At 45.6% G+C, this 21,064-nt stretch overlaps 1 protein-coding gene across 1 annotated transcript in view; it reads right to left on the reverse strand.

The window, feature by feature from the left end:
• The window catches only part of LOC137639885 (protein NPAT-like), an 81,654-nt gene that overhangs the window by 44,651 nt on the left and 15,939 nt on the right, over positions 1-21,064 (reverse strand). Inside the window, exons 2-3 of the mRNA XM_068372148.1 lie at positions 19,473-19,643; positions 2,520-2,638 (exon numbers count right to left, since the gene is read on the reverse strand). Of these exons, the coding sequence (XP_068228249.1) occupies positions 2,520-2,638; positions 19,473-19,643 (290 nt within the window). The remainder of the gene's footprint in view (positions 1-2,519; positions 2,639-19,472; positions 19,644-21,064) is intronic.

Consider the following 21,064-nt stretch of genomic DNA (forward strand, 5'->3'; position numbering starts at 1 on the left):
GCGATGGCGAGCAGCATCCGCAGTTGAGGGTCGCGCGATGGCGAGCAGCATCCGCAGGTAGGCGATCGCGCGATGGTGATCAGCATGCGCAGGGTCGCGCGATGGCGATCAGCATGCGCAGGTGGGCGGTCGCGCGATGGCGATCAGCATGCGCAGGTGGGCGGTCGCGCGATGGCGATCAGCATCCGCAGGTGTGCGGTCGCGCGATGGCGATCAGCATCCGCAGGTGAGCGGTCGCGCGATGGCGAGCAGCATCCGCAGGTGGGCGATCGCGCGATGGCCAGCAGCATCCGCAGTTAAGGGTCGCGCGATGGCGAGCAGCATCCGCAGGTAGGCGGTCGCGCGATGGCGAGCAGCATCCGCAGGTAGGCGATCGCGCGATGGCGAGCAGCATCCGCAGGTAGGCAATCGCGCGATGGTGAGCAGCATGCGCAGGTGAGCTAGTAGCTGGCGAACCATGTTCCTTCAGAAGTGTTGGAGAACGTTGGCGTGCCGGCTGTAACACACGCGGGCGATCCGGAGATCGCCGAGAGACAGGTGATCGCTGGCGAGCTGATGATCGCTGACGAGCAGAAGGCAACGCGTGGAAGCCTGCGCAAAGAAGAAGAGTCCTTGACCCCGACCTGAAATCGAAGTTCTAGATCGCGAAGGCGAACGTGGGCGCGTAACAGGAACAGCAGGGATGATCATCATGAGAGCGCTGATAAGCAGGAGGGCGCGCAGGGGAACCCTGACACGCAAGGGAAGAACCCCCGTGGGAGGCAACCCTTTGCCCCGAAGGGATCGTTGTCCGCCGGGAGACTGATGTCCGTCGGAAGACCGTTGTCTGTCCGCCGGGAGACTGATGTCCGTCGGAAGACCGTTGTCCGTCGTGAAGACTGTTGCCCGTCGGAAGACGAGATCAGACTGCTGTCCATCTGCACCAAGGCGGAAGATCAAGAAAAAGGAGTTGTAGGCTGCAAACGGAGATTCAAAAAGGCGCCTCTTAGCACCCTTATAGGGAGATGAGAGGCCATTACGACGAGGCGGACGGTGGGCCTTACGGCGAGGGAGGCCAACAGCAACAGAAGAATCCTCCGAAGAGGAGTCTCTATGAGTGCACTCTCTCGCGAACGAAAGAGAAACACTTCGTAGAAGAGACTGGTCAGCCAGTGACCTAAAAGGAGCAATCCTCCGAAGAGGGGCTCCTGCAGTTGCCCAGCCCCTTGAGCGAAACTGCAGGTGTGATCGCTCAGCACCAAGAGCATAGTCGCACGAAAAAAAGGCAAGAGAAAAACCCCCCAAAAGGGGAAAAACTCAAGCCTGGACAGGAAAAACTTCCCTCGGAAGGAAAGTTACCCGCCCAAGGAGGCAAGCCTCCTGAGAGTTCTAAAATGAACTGGAGAGCTGTCCGTCGTCACGGGAGTACTTCCAGTAGAAGGAGACACGCCCCTGACGAAAATACAAGGGGGGAGGCAGCAACAGCCGAATCCCCAGGACTCAACAAGACAGCTCACACCGTTGCCATATTACAGAAACGAACTAGATCGGTAACTGTAAAAAAATAAAACAACATTAGTACACATTCATTCCCCCGGGAAGGCTCCGAAGAGGAATCCCGAGGGAAAGGAAACAAGAATTACACAACAGGCACGTGCCCTCACAACCACTTACACTCACGGAAGGAGAGCTGTAACCAAAACAGAATTATAACAATTATAATTATGTAACTATGTAATTTAAAAATGAATGAACACTAAAGAAAGAACGAAAACCCCGAAAGGAATCGTTCTACAAGCTGAAAAAAACAACTACAATTAGATTCATAAACTAACTGAGACAAACATACGGCGTAGCAACCCCCCCACGCGGAAAGGAAGCTACAAGGGCGTAGTAACACGTAGTAAAAGGGTGAACGACCTCAAGAGAGAGAGAGAGAGAGAGAAAGACATAAGTCAAACTCGATCGCCACCCATAAAATAACGCCGTGGTGGGCTAACTGCCGAGGCCTCCACGTAGAAATCGTACACTACACACACACATCTGAAAAGGAAACTTACTGATTTCTATACTCAAATATATATACAAACATGAAAACATGTTTACATATATATTGAGTAAATGAAAAGTAAGCGATTAGGTAAAGACAAAACAAACAATGGCTGCCAAGAGAGGACCAAGACAGAGACATCTGTCACAGTCCGAGCCAAAAGTGAAAGTGAGCATTCATCTGTGTGTGAGGGGGGGAGGGGTAGCTAGCTACCACTCCCCTACACCCCCCCCCCCCGCTAACTAGCGCGGGGGAAATACACCCTCGTTAAATTCTAATGGCTCGCCATTTCAGCTGCGCTAAAAGGTAAACCCTCTGTAAATAGCGTGGTTTGTATTTCGGTTACGGAACAAATTGTAATCATTTGAGTTAAGTGAAGTCTACCCTAGGTAAAAATTTAACACAATTCTACTTCCAAAAAGCTCTTTGGAACCTTTTAAGTTTGCCAGTTGAGGATTTTCTGAAGTTACTATAACAATAAAAACCTTACCTGGTTTCTATTTCTTTTGCACGAAGCAAGCGAAGTGATGATTTTAACTTGCTCGTACAAGGATGCACTTTTGGGGACATTTCGGAAAGTGGCTGGATGATTTTTTATGCATTCGCGAACTGAAATAAGAAAAAAATTCATTTACTATCACTACAAAACAAAGCTACATCCTGTCACCCAAGAAATTATATCTTTTACAACAAACTTTGTTTTACAAGTGTAAACTAAGCTAAATAATCATGCTTTGGTTTGAAGTGAAAGATCGGATAATCTGTAGAGCAACTCTGCGAGCAAGAGGACCCAAGCAAAAGCTGACTTAACCTAAAAGAGCATTGACCAAATAAACAATTACAGGTACTTTAAATCCCTTGGGGAAATATATCCTACTAAGAATGAAGACTCCACATTTCACCCTCACTTCTAAGTGTAACATTTACTGTAAAACTGGTAATCATGACTGACTGGAGGAGTGACAAGGGAGGCATCATATGGCAATGGTAGTTCTATGCAAAACAGTAGTACCTCCCTAAAAATTTAAAGAACAAACCAATTCCTCACAAGGATTAAGGAAACAAACACCTCTGACACAAAAGTAAAATAATGAACTTTACACACTTCAAATTGAATAAGATCAAAGTTCTCCACTTAGACCAAAAGTGTCCAGGGAGACAAGTTGATAGTTTCTCTGGTCATTGGAATTATGGTGGAGATTTATCTGGTAACATTAACAAAAAAGCTTCTCTTTCTGAAAAGAGACTACAGAGCCTCAAAATGTGATGGAGGATCCCTGGAAAATGGTTCAGTGACAGGACAAGACATGGGATTAGGATTCAGGGTAGAACTGACACCATAACGCTTCATTTTAATGTTAATTTCAATAATGAGATTCTGATTGAGATGATTTGCTTTCATTTCCTACGTGACATTTTATAACCAAAGCATAATAATTAGATCTAAGGAAACAAAAATATTCATGACCCAAGTTCATGGTACAGTATCTATGAATAAATTGTTTTGCTACAGTGGCCATTATGAAACTTTTGTGTGCATTTCATATCAATGAATTCTAGTCACTTGTCTCTTAAAAATTTGGTTTTTCTTCCTTATAATACAGTACATATGTTTTAAGTAAATGAGAAGAGAAAAAATGTTATTTTTATTAATAAAATAAATTTTTGAATATACTTACCCGATAATCATGTAGCTGTCAACTCCGTTGCCCGACAGAATTCTATGGAGGGATACGCCAGCTATCACAATACTAGAAGGGGGTGTACTTACCAGCGCCACCTGTGGCCAGGTACTCAATCATTTGTTGTTGACACCTCCTCAATTATTCCTCGGTCCACTGGTTCTCTCTGGGGAGGAAAGGGAGGGTCGATTAAATCATGATTATCGGGTAAGTATATTCAAAAATTTATTTTATTAATAAAAATAACATTTTTCAATATTAAACTTACCCGATAATCATGTAGCTGATTCACACCCAGGGAGGTGGGTGAAAACCAGTGTACAAGATTAAAGGATAGCTAAGTATCCCATATTTCATATAACAGTTATCTCAAATAACAATGAAATAATAAGTACCTGGTAAGGAAGTCGAATAGAACCGTTACTCTGCCTCTTTATTTAAAGTTCGTCTTCCTTACTGAGCGCAGCGTTCCTCTTGGAGGCTGAATCAACCCAAAGGTGCCAAAGTACACGGGGTTGCAACCCCTACTAAAGGACCTCTACCAAACCTTTAACCCAGGCGCTTCTCAAGAATGAATAGACCACCCGCCAAATCCAAGGATGCGGAAGGCTTCTTAGCCTACCGTAACAACCATAAAAAACAACAATAAAAGTATTCAAGAGAAAGGTTAAAAAAGGTTATGGGATTAAGGGAATGTAGTGGCTGAGCCCTCACCTACTACTGCACTCGCTGCTACGAATGGTCCCAGGGTGTAGCAGTTCTCGTAAAGAGACTGGACATCTTTCAGATAAAATGATGCAAACACTGACTTGCTCCTCCAATAGGTTGCATCCATTATGCTCTGCAGAGAACGGTTTTTATTAAAGGCCAACGAAGTAGCTACAGCTCTTACTTCGTGGGTCCTTACCTTCAGCAATGCAAGGTCTTCCTCCTTTAAGTGAGAATGTGCTTCTCTGATCAGAAGCCTTATATAGTACGAAAGCCCATTCTTGGACATGGGTCTCGAGGGTTTCTTGATGGCACACCATAAGGCTTCTGACTGTCCTCGAATAGGTTTAGACCTCTTCAGATAATATTTGAGAGCTCTGACAGGGCAAAGAATTCTCTCTAGTTCGTTACCTACCATGTTGAAGAGGCTAGGTATTTCGAACGATCTAGGCCAAGGACGTGAAGGAAGCTCGTTCTTTGCTAGGAATCCAAGCTGAAAAGAACATGTTGCAGATTCGGTTGTGAAACCAATGTTCTTGCTGAAGGCATGAACCTCACTGACTCTCTTAGCTGTTGCAAGGCAAACGAGAAAAGCAGTCTTGAGGGTAAGATCCTTGAAGGAAGCTGACTGGAGAGGTTCGAACCTAGATGTCATAAGGAACCTTAAGACTACGTCTAGATTCCAGCCTGGAGTGGAAAGACGACGTTCTTTAGACGTCTCAAAAGACTTGAGAATGTCTTGAAGGTCCTTGTTGGAAGACAGGTCCAAACCCCTGTGGCGGAGAACTGAGGCCAACATGCTCCTATATCCTTTAATCGTAGGTGTTGAAAGGGATCTCTCATTCCTAAGATGAAGAAGGAAGTCAGCTATTTGGATCACAGAGGTATTGGTAGAGGATATTGAATTGGCTCTACACCAGCTTCGGAAGACCTCCCACTTAGACTGGTAGACTCTACGAGTGGAAATTCTTCTAGCTCTGGCAATCGCACTGGCTGCCTCCTTCGAAAAGCCTCTAGCTCTAGCGAATCTTTCGACAGTCTGAAGGCAGTCAGCCGAAGAGCGTGGAGGTTTGGATGCAACCTGTCTACGTGTGGTTGACGTAGAAGGTCCACTCTTAGAGGTAGAGTCCTGGGGAAGTCGACTAGCCATTGAAGTACCTCTGTGTACCATTCTCTTGCAGGCCAAAGGGGAGCAACCAGCGTCAGCCGTGTCCCTTCGTGCGAGACGAATTTCTGCAGAACTTTGTTTATTATCTTGAACGGAGGGAATGCGTACAGGTCTAGATGGGACCAGTTCAGAAGAAAAGCATCCACATGAACCGCTGCAGGGTCTGGAACAGGGGAACAATAAAGCGGAAGTCTCTTGGTTATGGAGGTGGCAAACAGATCTATGGTAGGTTGACCCCACAAGGTCCAAAGTCTGTTGCACACACTCTTGTGGAGGGTCCATTCCGTGGGAATGACCTGATTCCTTCTGCTGAGGCGATCCGCTGAAACATTCATATCGCCCTGGATGAACCTCGTGACCAGAGTGAGGTTTAGACCTCTTGACCAAATGAGGAGGTCCCTTGCGATCTCGTAAAGGCTCCTCGAATGGGTCCCTCCTTGCTTGGAGATGTAAGCCAAGGCTGTGGTGTTGTCTGAATTCACCTCCACCACTTTGCCTAGCAGGAGGGACTTGAAGTTCAACAGGGCAAGATGAACTGCTAACAGTTCCTTGCAGTTGATGTGGAGTAATCCTTGTTCCTTGTTCCATACTCCTGAGCATTCCCGTCCGTCCAAGGTCGCACCCCAGCCCGAGTCCGATGCATCTGAGAAGAGATGAAGATTGGGGGTCTGGATGGCCAATGATAGACCCTCCTTGAGAAGGAGATTGTGCTTCCACCACAGGAGAGTGGTCTTCATCTCTTGGTTGATAGGGATAGAGACTGCTTCTAGAGTCGAGCCCTTGTCCCAATGAGCAGCAAGATGGAATTGAAGAGGGCGGAGGTGGAGTCTCCCTAGCTCGACAAACAGGGCCAGTGATGAGAGGGTCCCTGTGAGACTCATCCACTGTCTCACTGAGCAATTGCTCCTCTTCAGCATGCTCATGATGCACTCTAGGGCTTGGTTTATCCTGGGGGCCGATGGAAAAGCCCGAAAATCCTGACTCTGAATCTCCATTCCCAGGTACACAATGGATTGGGAGGGAATGAGTTGAGATTTCTCTATATTGACTAATAGACCTAGGTCTCTGATTAAATCTAAAGTACAATTGAGGTTCTCCAGACAACGACGACTCGTGGAGGCTCTCAACAGCCAGTCGTCTAGGTAGAGGGAGGCTCTGATGTTCGATAAGTGTAGGAATTTCGCTACATTCCTCATCAGATGAGTAAAGACCATAGGAGCTGTGCTTAGGCCAAAACACAGGGCTTGGAACTGATAGACAACCTTTCCGAAAACGAATCTCAGGAAAGGTTGGGAGTCTGGATGAATGGGAACGTGAAAGTATGCATCTTTCAAGTCCAACGAGACCATCCAGTCCTCCTGTCTGACCGCTGCTAAGACCGACTTGGTCGTCTCCATCGTGAACGTCTGCTTGGTGACATACTCGTTGAGAGAACTGACGTCCAGCACCGGTCTCCAACCTCCTGTCTTCTTGGCCACAAGAAAGAGACGGTTGTAGAAGCCCGGGGATTGATGGTCCCGGACTATAACCACTGCCTTCTTCTGCACAAGTAGCGACACCTCCTGTTGCAATGCTAGCCTCTTGTCCTCTTCTTTGTAGTTGGGAGAGAGGTTGATGGGCGATGTGGTCAGAGGTGGTTTGAGGCAGAATGGAATCCTGTAACCGTACCTCAGCCAACTGACAGACTGTGCGTCTGCACCTCTCTTCTCCCAGGCTCGCCAGAAGATCTTGAGTCTGGCTCCTACTGTTGTCTGGAGAATCTGAGAGTCAGTTCTTTCCCTTAGATGTCCTGGATCCTTTCCTAGACTTGCTCCTGTGAGAGTCTGGACGGGAGCTTCCTCGGCTGGGGGCTCTACCACGAAAGGGCGGTATGAACCTCGTAGCCGGGGTATCAGCAACTGGGGAGCGATAAGTCTTGGGGACTGAGGTGGCAACCTTAGACTTACGAGCCGATGAGGCTACAAGATCGTGCGTGTCCTTTTGTATCAAGGCAGCCGACAAGTCCTTAACTAGCTCCTCGGGAAAGAGGAACTTTGAGAGTGGAGCAAAAAGGAGTTGTGACCGTTGGCAAGGTGTAATGCTGGCGGAAAGGAAGGAGCACAGTTGTTCCCTTTTCTTCAACACCCCTGATACAAATAACGACGCTAGCTCACCCGATCCATCTCTGATGGCCTTATCCATGCAGGACATTATTAGCATGGCAGAATCTTTGTCCGCAGGAGAGGTTTTCTTGCTGAGGGCTCCCAGGCACCAGTCGAGAAAGTTGAACATTTCAAATGCTCTGAACAACCCTTTCAGAAAATGATCCAGGTCTGAGAAGGTCCAACAAACCTTCGAGCGTCTCATAGCAGTTCTCCGAGGCGAGTCCACCAGACTTGAGAAGTCAGCCTGGGCAGAGGCAGGTACTCCCAAGCCTGGTGCTTCCCCTGTGGCATACCAAACGCAACCTTTCGAAGCGAGCTTCGTTGGAGGGAACATGAAGGAAGTCTTGCCCAGGTGTTGTTTAGACTGCAGCCACTCCCCTAAGATCCTTAAAGCCCTCTTGGAGGATCTAGCTAGGACAAGCTTAGTATAGTTGGACTTAGCTTGTTGTACGCCCAGCGAAAACTCAGATGGTGGAGAGCGGGGAATAGCAGAGACGAAGTGGTCTGGGTAAATCTCCCTGAGTAGAGCCAAGACCTTACGAAAATCAATCGACAATGGAGAAAGCTTAGATTCGTCCACTTCTGATGAGGGATCAAGGTGTGCCTCCTCATCATCCGACACCTCATCAGCAGAGGGTAGCGAAGCGATCGGACCAGAATGCTGAACCGCAGAGTCAGAACGGGTAGGAACAATAACAGAGGTTTCCTCTTCCAGTAACTGTTGAGGGAAAACCTGAGGCTCAGACTGCAAAGGCTGAACAACAGACGAAGCAGAAGGCAGGTGCATGGGTGAAGGAGGTTGACTCTTAGCAAGAGAGGTTGAACCCAAGGATTGCACAAGCTGAGCGGAGGACGGAGGCGGAGTAGTCCGTTCCTGTTCCTGTGAGATGAGCGGAGCATGAAGAGGTTGAGGCTGCGCAGAACAAGGTAAAGTTCTCGCAAGCTGAGGCTCCTGAGGCGCAAGTCCAGGGTGTAGAGGAGCTTGCCTTGAGGAGGGTTGAGCTCGCTGCAGCGATGGTTGAGCAGACAGACTCACGGAGGGGAGAGGTTGTTGTACCCCAACCGAGAGTTGCACCACTGGTGGAGCAGCAAGGGGAGGCGGAGGAAGAGTGGAATAACTCTCCTGATCCCAAAGCAAGGGTTGCCTTAAAGAAGGCTGAGGCTGAACACCACTGGGAACAGCGAACTCCGAAAGTGGCTCAACATCGTACGCCTGGCAGATGGTGCTGCGACCAGGCGGAGCAAGTGCAGGCTGGGCGAGCACAGGCGGAGCGAGAACAGGCGGAGGGAGTGTAGGCGGAGGAGGAGGTGCAACACTCTCAGCCCGACACTCACGCATCAAGTCCGAAAGCTGAGCTTGCATGGACTGAAGCAGGGTCCACTTGGGATCGGCAGAAACGATAACAGACTGAGGTAAAGTCACAGTCGGGCTCTGTTTTGGCAGAACCTTACTCCTCTTGGGCGGAGTACAGTCGACAGATGACTGAGGCGAGTCAGAGCTGAGCCAATGACTGCAACCTGGCTGAGCACTCGCGGACTGGACTCTACGTTTAAGCGGTCTCGAGACCTGAGACCAACGTTTCTTCCCTGCTAGTTGATCAGCGGACGAGAATAAGACGGGCTCAATCGTCTGCAGGTGGGAGTGACGGTCTAAGGAAGACACGCCCGCAACCACCGAGGATAGTTCTGTGCGCCTAACAAGGCCTGTCGAACCCTTAAGCCCTTCGACATTGCTTCTCCCCTGGGCATGGGAGCTTGCAAGAGGTCCCGGACTGGGAGGACGACTGGCTCGCACAGAAAAATCCTCACGCACCACACTGGCACCACTAGCACTTGGCACTGCACCGACACTAGCACTCGTCACAGCACTGGCACTATTTCCACCCACTGCACTCTTGACCTTCAGTTCTTTAACCTCGGCCATCAGAGACTTATGGTCACTTACCACTGATTCTACTTTATCGCCTAAAGCCTGAATAGCACGCAAAACAATTGACATATCAGGCGGAGGGCACACAGTAGGTTCGGGGGTAGCCACTACAGGGGTAGGAAAAGGTAGGGGATCATGAGGTGAGGAAAACATAGAAGAGTGAGAAGAACTTCTCCTAACTCTACCTCTCTCTAACTTAGATGAATATTTTAAAAGACGGACAAATTCCAATTCCGAAAGTCCGGCGCATTCCTCACATCGATTTTCTAAAAGACAGGGCCTGTCCCTACAGTCAGAACAAGCGGTGTGAGGATCTACCGAGGCCTTCGGAATACGCCTATTGCAAGACCTACATCGTCTATGGGAGGGGGCTTGCGAAACGTCAGACATCTTGTTTCAAAGAGTTAGCCAAAGGGTGATCCAAAAACAAGCAAAATTCGTTAACCGTTATATCAGTTTATATAAAAGCTATCTAGCTAATATAAAAAGGATTCCAGTAAAGCGACAGCCGTTAATCTGAGAGAATACTTCACCAAATATCCGTGAATAAACTCGAAGACCATAAGCGTATCCCAGAACGTCTAGCCGGAAGCACGACAGAGGAATAATTGAGGAGGTGTCAACAACAAATGATTGAGTACCTGGCCACAGGTGGCGCTGGTAAGTACACCCCCTTCTAGTATTGTGATAGCTGGCGTATCCCTCCATAGAATTCTGTCGGGCAACGGAGTTGACAGCTACATGATTATCGGGTAAGTTTAATATTGAAAAATAACACTTGAATATAATAGGTTTACCTTCTCAAAGTAAGAAATGAGAAACTTCTAATTACCAAATAAATTATATACTTCTTCCAGTACTTATTACTGTATTGTAAAACACTAGAAAAATGGTAAGATAGGGTCTTTAAATAGGTTATTTATATTAATATGCACATAGGAGACATAGGAGCATTATTATTATCTTTATTATCATCATTATTATTGTTATTATTATTATTATATTATCATTATTATTATTATTATTATTATTATTATTATAGTGTTGTTGTTGTTGTTAACAGCCAAGCTACAACCCTAGTTACTAATACAGAATGACACAAGTCCAAGGGCTACAAAAGGTAAAGTAGCCAAGTGAGGAAAGAAATAAGGAAATATCATATAAGCAATAAATAGTATTATTAATTATCAAAAATCATAAAATAATTCAATATAAGTACAATATCAAAATGGATGAGTCACTTGTAAATTTTAAAATGTGATTTGATCTACTTTCTAAAGAGAAAAGTATTTACAAAAGGTTAGAACAACCTGGTCACAGCAGGAATAAAACTTCTAGACCATTGTGTAGTATTGTGCCTTATGATGGAAAAAGCATGGCTGTTAAGAGTCAACTACATACCGTACCTAGTACTATGTACAAGACAGTACAGTCTGGGAAGATCTGAGTGTTATGGATTATCTGAATTATGAAAAATCTCATGTAACATACATAAAGAAGTAAATAAATATTATGTAACATGTATAAAGAACTGAATGAATAATGGTGTCTGATATTAGTAGCCAAATCAGGAATAAGAAATTTAATAGACCATAAGTTTTTATCCAACAAATTAGGATAAGATCAGAGAAGCAAGCAATACTCGAAATTAAATAATTTCCTAAGAAAAGGCTGACCAAAAAACTTGAAATACTCCAAAATAAGCTAATATTTGTGCAACTGAACAAGAAAGACTGCATTTGTTTCTCATAAGTAAATTTTCAGTCAAGAATCCTACCTATAATTTTAAATGAGTTATATATGGCTGGATATCGTCCAAACAAAGATCTGGATTTTGAGTTTTGTTCGAGTTCAACATCATGGCCAATCATTTCCATTATGCACTAATTTTAGCTAGATCTCTAGTAAGGAATTCTACAACCATAGGTCTGAATTCTAGAGACAGAATTGATGCAAAGAGAGTAGTATCATCTGCATATGCAACAAGCTTGTTTTCTAGGCGAAACAACATATCGCACTTGTATAATGTAGCATGAAAAGCAATGGACTAAGAACACTACCCTCAGAAACACAAAATATTACATTCATATAGTCACTATGGTGTCCATCAACAGCTACGCTGCAAACTGTTCCTTAAAAATTCAATAACTATGCCAAAAAGAGACCCACATATTCCCATCTGTCAAAGTGGCTACTCATGGAGGTGGCAGGAGGGCAGGGCTTCCCCCACTACCAGCCAATAACTACCAACACCTCATTACAAATTTTTACAGCAGAGTTTTCAGCTTCAATGAAATAATACCCCCATTAACTGGACTCAGCTTTGTATATAGCAGTTCACAAAAACACAAATTACATTAAAAATTTTGATTTTTTCTTACAGGTGTCTTTTAAGTATCACGGACTTACTCCTTGATTACTTATGGTAAGATGATATTTTCATAATAAAATAAATTTTTGAATATACTTACCCGCTGGTTATATAAAAGAGCTGAAGTCCCTGACGCCAGGGCAGAAAATTCAAATCTCGCGCTATCGAAGATACGCCAGGTGTACCAACCGCACCCTAGCGGTAGAACAGGTGGAACTACACACCAACTCCAGTTCTTCCATGCCTCATAGCCATACCATAGGTAGTCTCTAGAGGGGAGGAGGGAGGGTGTTAAATTTATATAACCAGCGGGTAAGTATATTCAAAAATTTATTTTATTATGAAAATATCATTTTTAAATATAAAACTTACCCGCTGGTTATATAAAAGAGCTGATTGACACCCCTTGGTGGCGGGTCAGAGACAGCTACATACAGAAAATTCACTTAAGGGTTACATACAATAAACTTAAGCAGTTCTCACCTGATAAGGAAGCTGACAGCAATGATACTCTGCCTCATTTCGTCCGCTATCCTTAAGAGATCCAGTAATCCACTCGGGCTGAAAATCTCTAGGAGCTGTCAAACGGTACAAACACCTATAACATGACAGGACCTCAACCAATACCCTTGTTCCGGGTGCACTCAAGGAACAAAATGACCACCTAGTCAAATCAAAGATTGCGGAAGACTGACGCCCAATCTCCACAAACAACCATAAAAAAAAAACGAGTTCCAAGAGATAGAAAAGGGGTATTAGGAAAAAAGGGAACGTAGTGGTAGATCATTCACCTACTATCGCATTAGCAGCTATAAAAGGACCCAACGTAAAAAGGTCCTCATAGCGAGTCTGAACATTCTTCAAATAATGGGATGCAAAAACAGACTTACTTCTCCAAAATGTTGTATCCATCAGACTTTGCAGAGAACGGTTCTGTTTAAAGGCCACTGAAGTCGCTACCGCTCTGACTTCATGTGTCTTGACTTTGAGGAGCCTCTGATCCGACTCATCACACTGAGCATGAGCTTCTCGAATCAACAATCTAACGAAAAAAGACAAGGCATTCTTGGACATGGGCATCGAGGGTTTCCGAACTGCACACCACAGAGCGTCTGAGTTACCTCTCAGATTCTTAGTTCTGTCCACATAACAACGTAGAGCTCTAACTGGACAGAGAACCCTTTCCAATTCATCGCCAGCCAAATCCGAAAGGTTAGAAATCTCGAAGGATTTGGGCCATGGTCGAGAAGGGTTTTCGTTCTTGGCCAGAAACCCCAGTTGCAAAGAACAAATGGCTTTCCCATTCCGAAAACCAATGTTCTTGCTTAAAGCGTGAACTTCACTAACTCTTTTCGCAGTGGCGAGGGTAACTAGAAAAAGGGTTTTCAAGGTTAAGTCCTTAAATGAAGCCGAGTGTAAAGGCTCAAATCTGTCACTCATGAGAAATTTAAGGACAACATCCAAATTCCAGGCGATGGGAGCCGTTTGAATCATCTTGGTCGTATCAAAAGACCTAAGTAAATCTCGTAGATCCTTATTATCAGAAAGGTCTAGGTTCCTGTGTCGAAAAACCGTCGCCAACATACTCCTGTAACCTTTAATAGTTGATGACGAGAAGTTATGCTTAGTTTTAAGGTCCAAGAAAAAATCTGCTATTTGGGAAAGCGATGTACTGGAAGAGGAAATCGCGTTAGTTCTACACCATTCCCTGAACAACTCCCACTTGGACTGATACACCTTGATGGTTGAAGACCTTCTTGCCCTTGCAATTGCCTTGGCTGCCTTCTTCGAAAATCCTCTAGCTCTAGCGAGTTTTTCGATAGTCTGAAGGCAGTCAGACGTAGAGCTCGGAGGTTTTGATGATTTCGGGCCAAGTGAGGTTGTCTGAGAAGATCGGGTCTCATGGGAAGGCTTCTCGGGACATCCACCATCCATTCCAGTACCTCTGGAAACCAGCTCCTTGACGGCCAGAACGGAGCTATCAGTGTCATTCTGGTCTCCTCGTGTGAAACGAACTTCTGAATCACTTTGTAAAGGATCTTGAACGGAGGAAAGGCATAAACCTCCATGTGTGACCAGTTCATCAGAAAAGCGTCTATGTGAAAAGCTTCGGGATCTGGAACCGGAGAGCAATAACACTCTAGTCGTTTGGTCTTCGCGGTGGCAAAGAGATCCACGAGAGGTCGACCCCATAACCGCCACAGACTCTTGCAGATGTCCGGGTGCAGAATCCATTCTGTGGAGAGAACCTGACCTTTCCTGCTGAGTCTGTCTGCGCTCACATTGTTGACTCCCTGGATGAACCGCGTCAAAAGAGTCACCTTCCTTTCCTCCGCCCAGATGAGGAGCAGTCTTGCAATCTCGAACAGAGGCCAAGAGTGGGTCCCGCCTTGTTTCGCAATATAGGCCAGAGCTGTCGTGCTGTCCGAATTGACTTGGACTACCTTGCCCCTGATCTGCTTTTCGAAGCCGATGAGAGCCAGATGAATAGCTAAAAGCTCTTTTTGATTGATGTGGAGAGAGGTTTGCTCTACCGTCCAAGTCCCCGAAAGTTCCTGCTTCTCTAGAGTGGCTCCCCACCCCGAGTTGGAGGCGTCGCAACACAACACGAGGTTTGGGTTCCTCTGAAGTAAAGACAAGCCTTCTTTCAGTCTGGGCTCGTTGTTCCACCATTGAAGATGAGACTTGATGGAAGTCGAGATGGGAATGCAATCCCTGTCGAGGCTGTCCCCTTTCTTCCAATGGCGGTTGAGATGAAACTGAAGAGGACGCAAGAACAACTTCCCCAGGGTCACGAACTTCTCTAACGACGAGAGAGTCCCCAGAAGGCTCATCCAATCTCTGACGGAGCAAAGATCTCTCTTCAGGAACGTTTGTACTTTTAGGAGGGCTGCTTGGATTCTCACCGACGACGGAAAAGCCCGAAAACTCCGACTGTGAATCTCCATCCCCAAATAAAGAATCTCCTGGGATGGAATGAGTTGTGATTTTTTCGAGCTCACCAGGAGACCCAGTTCTCTGGAGAGATCCAAAGTCATCTTGAGGTCCTTCAAACAACAATCGGCTGAGGAGGCTCTTATCAGCCAATCGTCCAGATACAGAGAGGCCCTGATTCCCCTCGAATGCAGCATGCTTGCCACGTTCAGCATGATCTTGGTGAACAATAGAGGAGCCGTGCAAAGTCCGAAACAAAGAGCCCTGAACTGGAAGACCTTGTTTCCGTCCATGAACCTCAGATAACGTCTGCAGCTGGGATGAATCGGAAGGTGGAAATAGGCATCCTGAAGATCTAAAGAGACCATCCAATCGTCCTTCCTCACAGCTGCCAGAACTGTTTTCTGAGTCTCCATGGTGAACGTCGAGTTTTGGACGTAACCATTGAGCACACTTACGTCCAGAACCGGTCTCCACCCCCCGGAACTCTTGGGTACTAGAAAAAGGCGGTTGTAAAACCCCGGAGACGTAACATCTTGCACTTCCTCTATTGCTCGTTTCTCTAATAAAAGAGACATCTGTAGAAGCATGGCTTGTTTCTTGGGACCCTCTCTGTATTTGGGCGAAAGATCCACTGGATCTGTGACTAAAGGAGGATTGGTCAGGAAGGGGATCTTGTAGCCTTCCTTTAACACCTGGACGGACCAGGGGTCCGCTCCATTCCTCTCCCAAGCCTCCCAAAAGTGAGTCAACCTGGCCCCCACTGCTGTCTGAAGGAGAGGGCAGTCAGACTTTACCTCGGCCGGACTTGCCCCCTCTGCCTCTAGGTTTCCTTCCTTCTGGTTTAAAAGAGCCTCTCCCAGAGGGCTTCCCACGAAAGGACTGAGGACGAAACCCAGAAGAAGATTCCTTAGGTTTTCGAGAGGAGAAAGACGGAGGCAAAACTTTCCTAGTCGAATGAGTAACTAAGTCATGTGTGGCCTTCTGAGTGAGAGCAGTAGCCACCTCGCCCACTAATTCCTGAGGAAATAAAGAATTAGACAAAGGTGCGAAAAGAAGGCCTGTCTTCTGATAGGGAGACACTCCTGCGGAGAGGAAGGAGCACATCGTGGCCCTTTTCTTGAGAATTCCAGCTGTAAACAAGGCAGCAAGTTCGTTGGAGCCATCTCTCACACCTTTGTCCAAGCAGGACATCAAATGAACCAAACCACTAGTGTCCGTTTCCGTCATATCAGAGACCCTCTTACTCAAAGCCCCCAAAGCCCAGTCCAAAAAATTAAAAACTTCGAAGGCCCTGAAAAGACCTTTAAGCAAATGGTCGAACTCTGGCATGGACCACCAAATCTTCGTCTTCCTTAAGGCAAGACGACGAGAAGCATCTACCAAACTTGAAAAATCCCCTTGGGCAGACGAAGGAAAACTCAAGCCCAACACTTCACCAGTCTCATACCACACACTAGATTTAGAGGCTAACCTAGCGGGAGGAAAGGCAAAGGCCGTTTTGCCAAAAGCTTTCTTGGAGTCCAACCAAGAACCCATTAACTTCAAGGCCCGCTTAGAAGATCGAGAAAGAACCATCTTGGTGTAAACTGGAACCTTAGTAGCTTTACCTAAGATGAATTCAGAAGGCGGAGAACGAGGGGCCACAGGGGTAAAAGAATCCGGGAAAATTCCAGTCAAAATAAGCATAAACTTGCGAAGGTCCACAGCATGCTGATAATGCTTCTCCTCCTCATTCTCAGAGACTTCCTCAATAGGATTATCCTCATCTGACTTTTCCTCTGGTTCGTCTTCTGGCAGTGCAGCAACAGCTGCAGCCTGAACCGAAGGAACAACGTCTGGATGGGACTGCCTGTCAAGGCCAACATCTGAGTCAATTTGGTGGGGAGAAGTAGAAGTAGATTGATGCGAAACACGGACATGTAGACGATCATCCTCAACCAACAACTGCTTAGACCGCTTAGAATTCAACTGTTGTTGAACAGAAGAACGCTTGAAATCAGAAGGTAACTGTTGAAGATCGCCGCGAGGTCGCGTAAAGTCCGAGGACTGTTGCTGCGAGCGATCAAAGGAGTCAGGATGTCGCCGCTGTAAACCAATGTTTTGACGCGCCGCGTCCAAAAGTTGTTGCCGCGGGCGATCCACTACTTCAAATTGTTGCCGCGTCTCGTCCACTTGTCGACGCCGACGCTCTTCCCCGCGACCAGAAAACGCAAACTGGTCAACCAAAACTCTCTGACGCGACTCATCAAAATCAACCTGGCGTTGAACACTGTGAATGGGAGACCGTCTAAGTGATAACTCGTCAAGGCCATATACCATCGAACGTTTGTGCGATAACTGGTCTGACATCGAACGCCCAGACACAACGCCAACACTTGGTTGATAAGAATCCATCAACGAAGAGAGTTGTTCCTTCATAGACAAAAGCGCAGTCCATTTCGGATCAACAGAACTCCTAGAAGGAAGATTCGCACTAATGTCACCACGCATTTCAGGGGAAGAAAGCCAATCCGATGGAAGAGGAGGTGCATGAATAGTTACAAGGTCCGAATCGGAAGGAATCATATCCGCACGAACACGGTGATCTGAACGTTTGGCCGGAGTGCAAGCGCTGGGAGAACGGAAACGTTCCGGTGAACCCCACGAACTACATCCTGGCCGCACAGGCGATTCCCGACGCTGTGTGTTTTGACGCGCCGCGTCCAAATCAACATGGGAGCGTTTAAGCGGTCTCGACGCTCGCCGCCAGATCTCACTCCCCGACCCTTCATCGGAAGACGGGGATAACGTATGAACCTCACCTTTCCTACGATGAGGGTGAACGACCTGAGCTACGGCAACAGGAACGTTCGAGGGGACGTCTGCACGATTGATGATGCTTCTCGTTCCCTTAAGCCGTTCGACATTACTTCTCCCATGGGTTCGAGAGCTAGAAAGAGGTCTAAGGCTAGGTGAACGACAAGATCGTGCCGACGCACCCTCCGCAACACTAAACACATTATCAACACTTGTCACAACACCGAGAGAGTCACGATTCTTCGGTACCACATCAGACACTCGAGTCGACGCACCTTCCGCAACACTAACCACATTATCAACACTTGTCACAACACCGAGAGAGTCACGATTCTTCGGTACCACATCAGACACTGAAACACTTTCCACAGTTCCGATAGGATCACGGTTTTTCAATACCTTTAACTCTGAAAAGATAGTATTTCTATCGGCTGCTAAGGACTCAACTTTCTCACCAAGAGACAAAATAGCAGTAAACATGTCCTTCATAGTAGGTTCCTGATCTACCACCACAGGGGAAGGAACAGGATTAGGAACAGGTAAATTAGGTAAGGTTCTATCCACAGATCGGGAAGAACTACGCCTAAGTCTATCTCTCTCTAATCTCCTAACATAACGATCGTAAGTACCAAAATCATCATTAGTTAAGGAAAGACACTCATTACACCTATCATCTAATGAACAAAATTTACCCTTACATTTTACACAAATAGAATGAGGATCAATAGATCCATTAGGAAGTCGTGTACGACAACCCTCACTAACACACCTACGCTGAGCAGGGGAGGAGTCGGCCATTTTAAAGTTAACGTGAGAGACCGACAAGCAAAAAGTAAGGGAAAAAACAATAAAGAAAATCTCAAACAAAAAGATTTCAAGATAAGAACCAAGGAAAATTAATCAACGATAGCTTAAACTCAAAAAAGAACGTTGTACATCACCAAACAACTTCCCAAGAGAGTAAAAACACGAGAGCGAACTTCTGTATGTCAGTCAGCTATGACGGCAGAGAGAAGAACTGGAGTTGGTGTGTAGTTCCACCTGTTCTACCGCTAGGGTGCGGTTGGTACACCTGGCGTATCTTCGATAGCGCGAGATTTGAATTTTCTGCCCTGGCGTCAGGGACTTCAGCTCTTTTATATAACCAGCGGGTAAGTTTTATATTTAAAATTGAATCTTAAAGCAGATGATGCTATTAACCGGCAAACTCACGACTAGAAGAAAACCATGCTGTTACAATATGAACTTAAAATATATTAGAGGCTGGACAGCAAATAGATGGAAAGAAAGAAGCATGATATGCTGTAAAGCAAGTGCAGCCAGAAGTTAAAGGAAACATAGCAAAGATCCCTAGAAAATGTCAACTGTACACCCTATGAGGTGCACTGTAATAATAAAACCATAACAAGCTTATTTGCTTATCTGAGTTTTACCATTTTCTGCAGCCCCTTGGACCTACTAGATTAGGTTAGAGTAAATCTGTTTTAACACTATACATAACTCTACATTTAAAATGAAAATAATTAACTCGGAAATAAAAAAAATTGCTATTAATGAACAGTTTATCTTAAAGGAAATTTTCACCGAAGTAACTTTACAAAATTCAGCTGCATCTGATGACCTAAATGCAACAGTTTGAATTTCAATGTCAATTGTTCAATAACATTATATAAATAAAACAAAAATTCAATTCCATACTGTACTTACCATGATCTTTTGTGGCAGAAAAATCCATAAGAATCTCTTCCAAAGAATTATTACCAACAAGCGTATTGATCTTCTTTCCTTGTTTTCGTAACTGAGAAAATTCACCCAACTCAGGCACTTCCTTGAGTAGAGTTTGAGATGATTTTTCAAAGCCATTCTCCTCTAAATAACCTGTAAATAAAAAAAAAAAACATTATTTTTCCACAAATACCAAGCTAACCATAATTGCAAAGTATGTGATATATAATGACAAAATTTTAACCCTTTAACCCCCAGGCTATTTGGAAATTTCCAACCCTTAACCACCAGGGGGTTATTTTTTTCCCACCACATTTTGCAGTATATTTTAATTGCTCTAACAGCCTTAATTTTTGTCATAGAGAGGTCAGGTTGGTCTCATTCTCTTGGAAAATGCCTGAATTTTTTCAAAAAATTATCAAAAATATGAAAAATAAAAATTTTTATAGCATTTTTTTGCAAGGACGTACCGGTACGTCCATGGGGTTAAAGGGATGGCTTTTGTGAAACGTACCAGTACGTCCTTTGGGGGTCACATACATACATACATATACCAAAGGCACTTCCCCCAATTTTGGGGGGTAGCCGACAACAACAAGAAACAAAACAAAAAGGGGACCTCTACTCTCTACGTTCCTCCAGCCTAACCAGGGACTCAGCCGAGTTTAGCTGGTACTGCTAGGGTGCCACAGCCCAACCTCCCACATTTCCACCACAGATGAAGCTTCATACTGCTGAGTCCCCTACTGCTGCTACCTCCGCGGTCATCTAAGGCACCGGAGGAAGCAGCAGGGCCTACCGGAACTGCGTCACAATCGCTCGCCATTCATTCCTATTTCTAGCACGCTCTCTTGCCTCTCTCACATCTATCCTCCTATCACCCAGAGCTTTCTTCACACCATCCATCCACCCAAACCTTGGCCTTCCTCTTGTACTTCTCCCATCAACTCTTGCATTCATCACCTTCTTTAGCAGACAGCCATTTTCCATTCTCTCAACATGGCCAAACCACCTCAACACATTCATATCCACTCTAGCCGTTAACTCATTTCTTACACCCGTTCTCACCCTCACCACTTCGTTCCTAACCCTATCTACTCGAGATACACCAGCCATACTCCTCAGACACTTCATCTCAAACACATTCAATTTCTGTCTCTCCATCACTTTCATTCCCCACAACTCCGATCCATACATCACAGTTGGTACAATCACTTTCTCATATAGAACTCTCTTTACATTCATGCCCAATCCTCTATTTTTTACTACTCCCTTAACTGCCCCCAACACTTTGCAACCTTCATTCACTCTCTGACGTACATCTGCTTCCACTCCACCATTTGCTGCAACAACAGACCCCAAGTACTTAAACTGATCCACCTCCTCAAGTAACTCTCCATTCAACATGACATTCAACCTTGCACCACCTTCCCTTCTCGTACATCTCATAACCTTACACTTACCCACATTAACTCTCAACTTCCTTCTCTCACACACCCTTTGGGGGTAAAAGGGTTAAACGTAATTTGTATTTTTCCTAACTATACAAACCCAAGCCCTTCACATAGGAGAAC

The sequence above is a fragment of the Palaemon carinicauda genome, chromosome 4, assembly GCF_036898095.1.
Source record: "Palaemon carinicauda isolate YSFRI2023 chromosome 4, ASM3689809v2, whole genome shotgun sequence".
In the NCBI taxonomy this organism is placed as follows: Eukaryota; Metazoa; Arthropoda; class Malacostraca; order Decapoda; family Palaemonidae; genus Palaemon; species Palaemon carinicauda.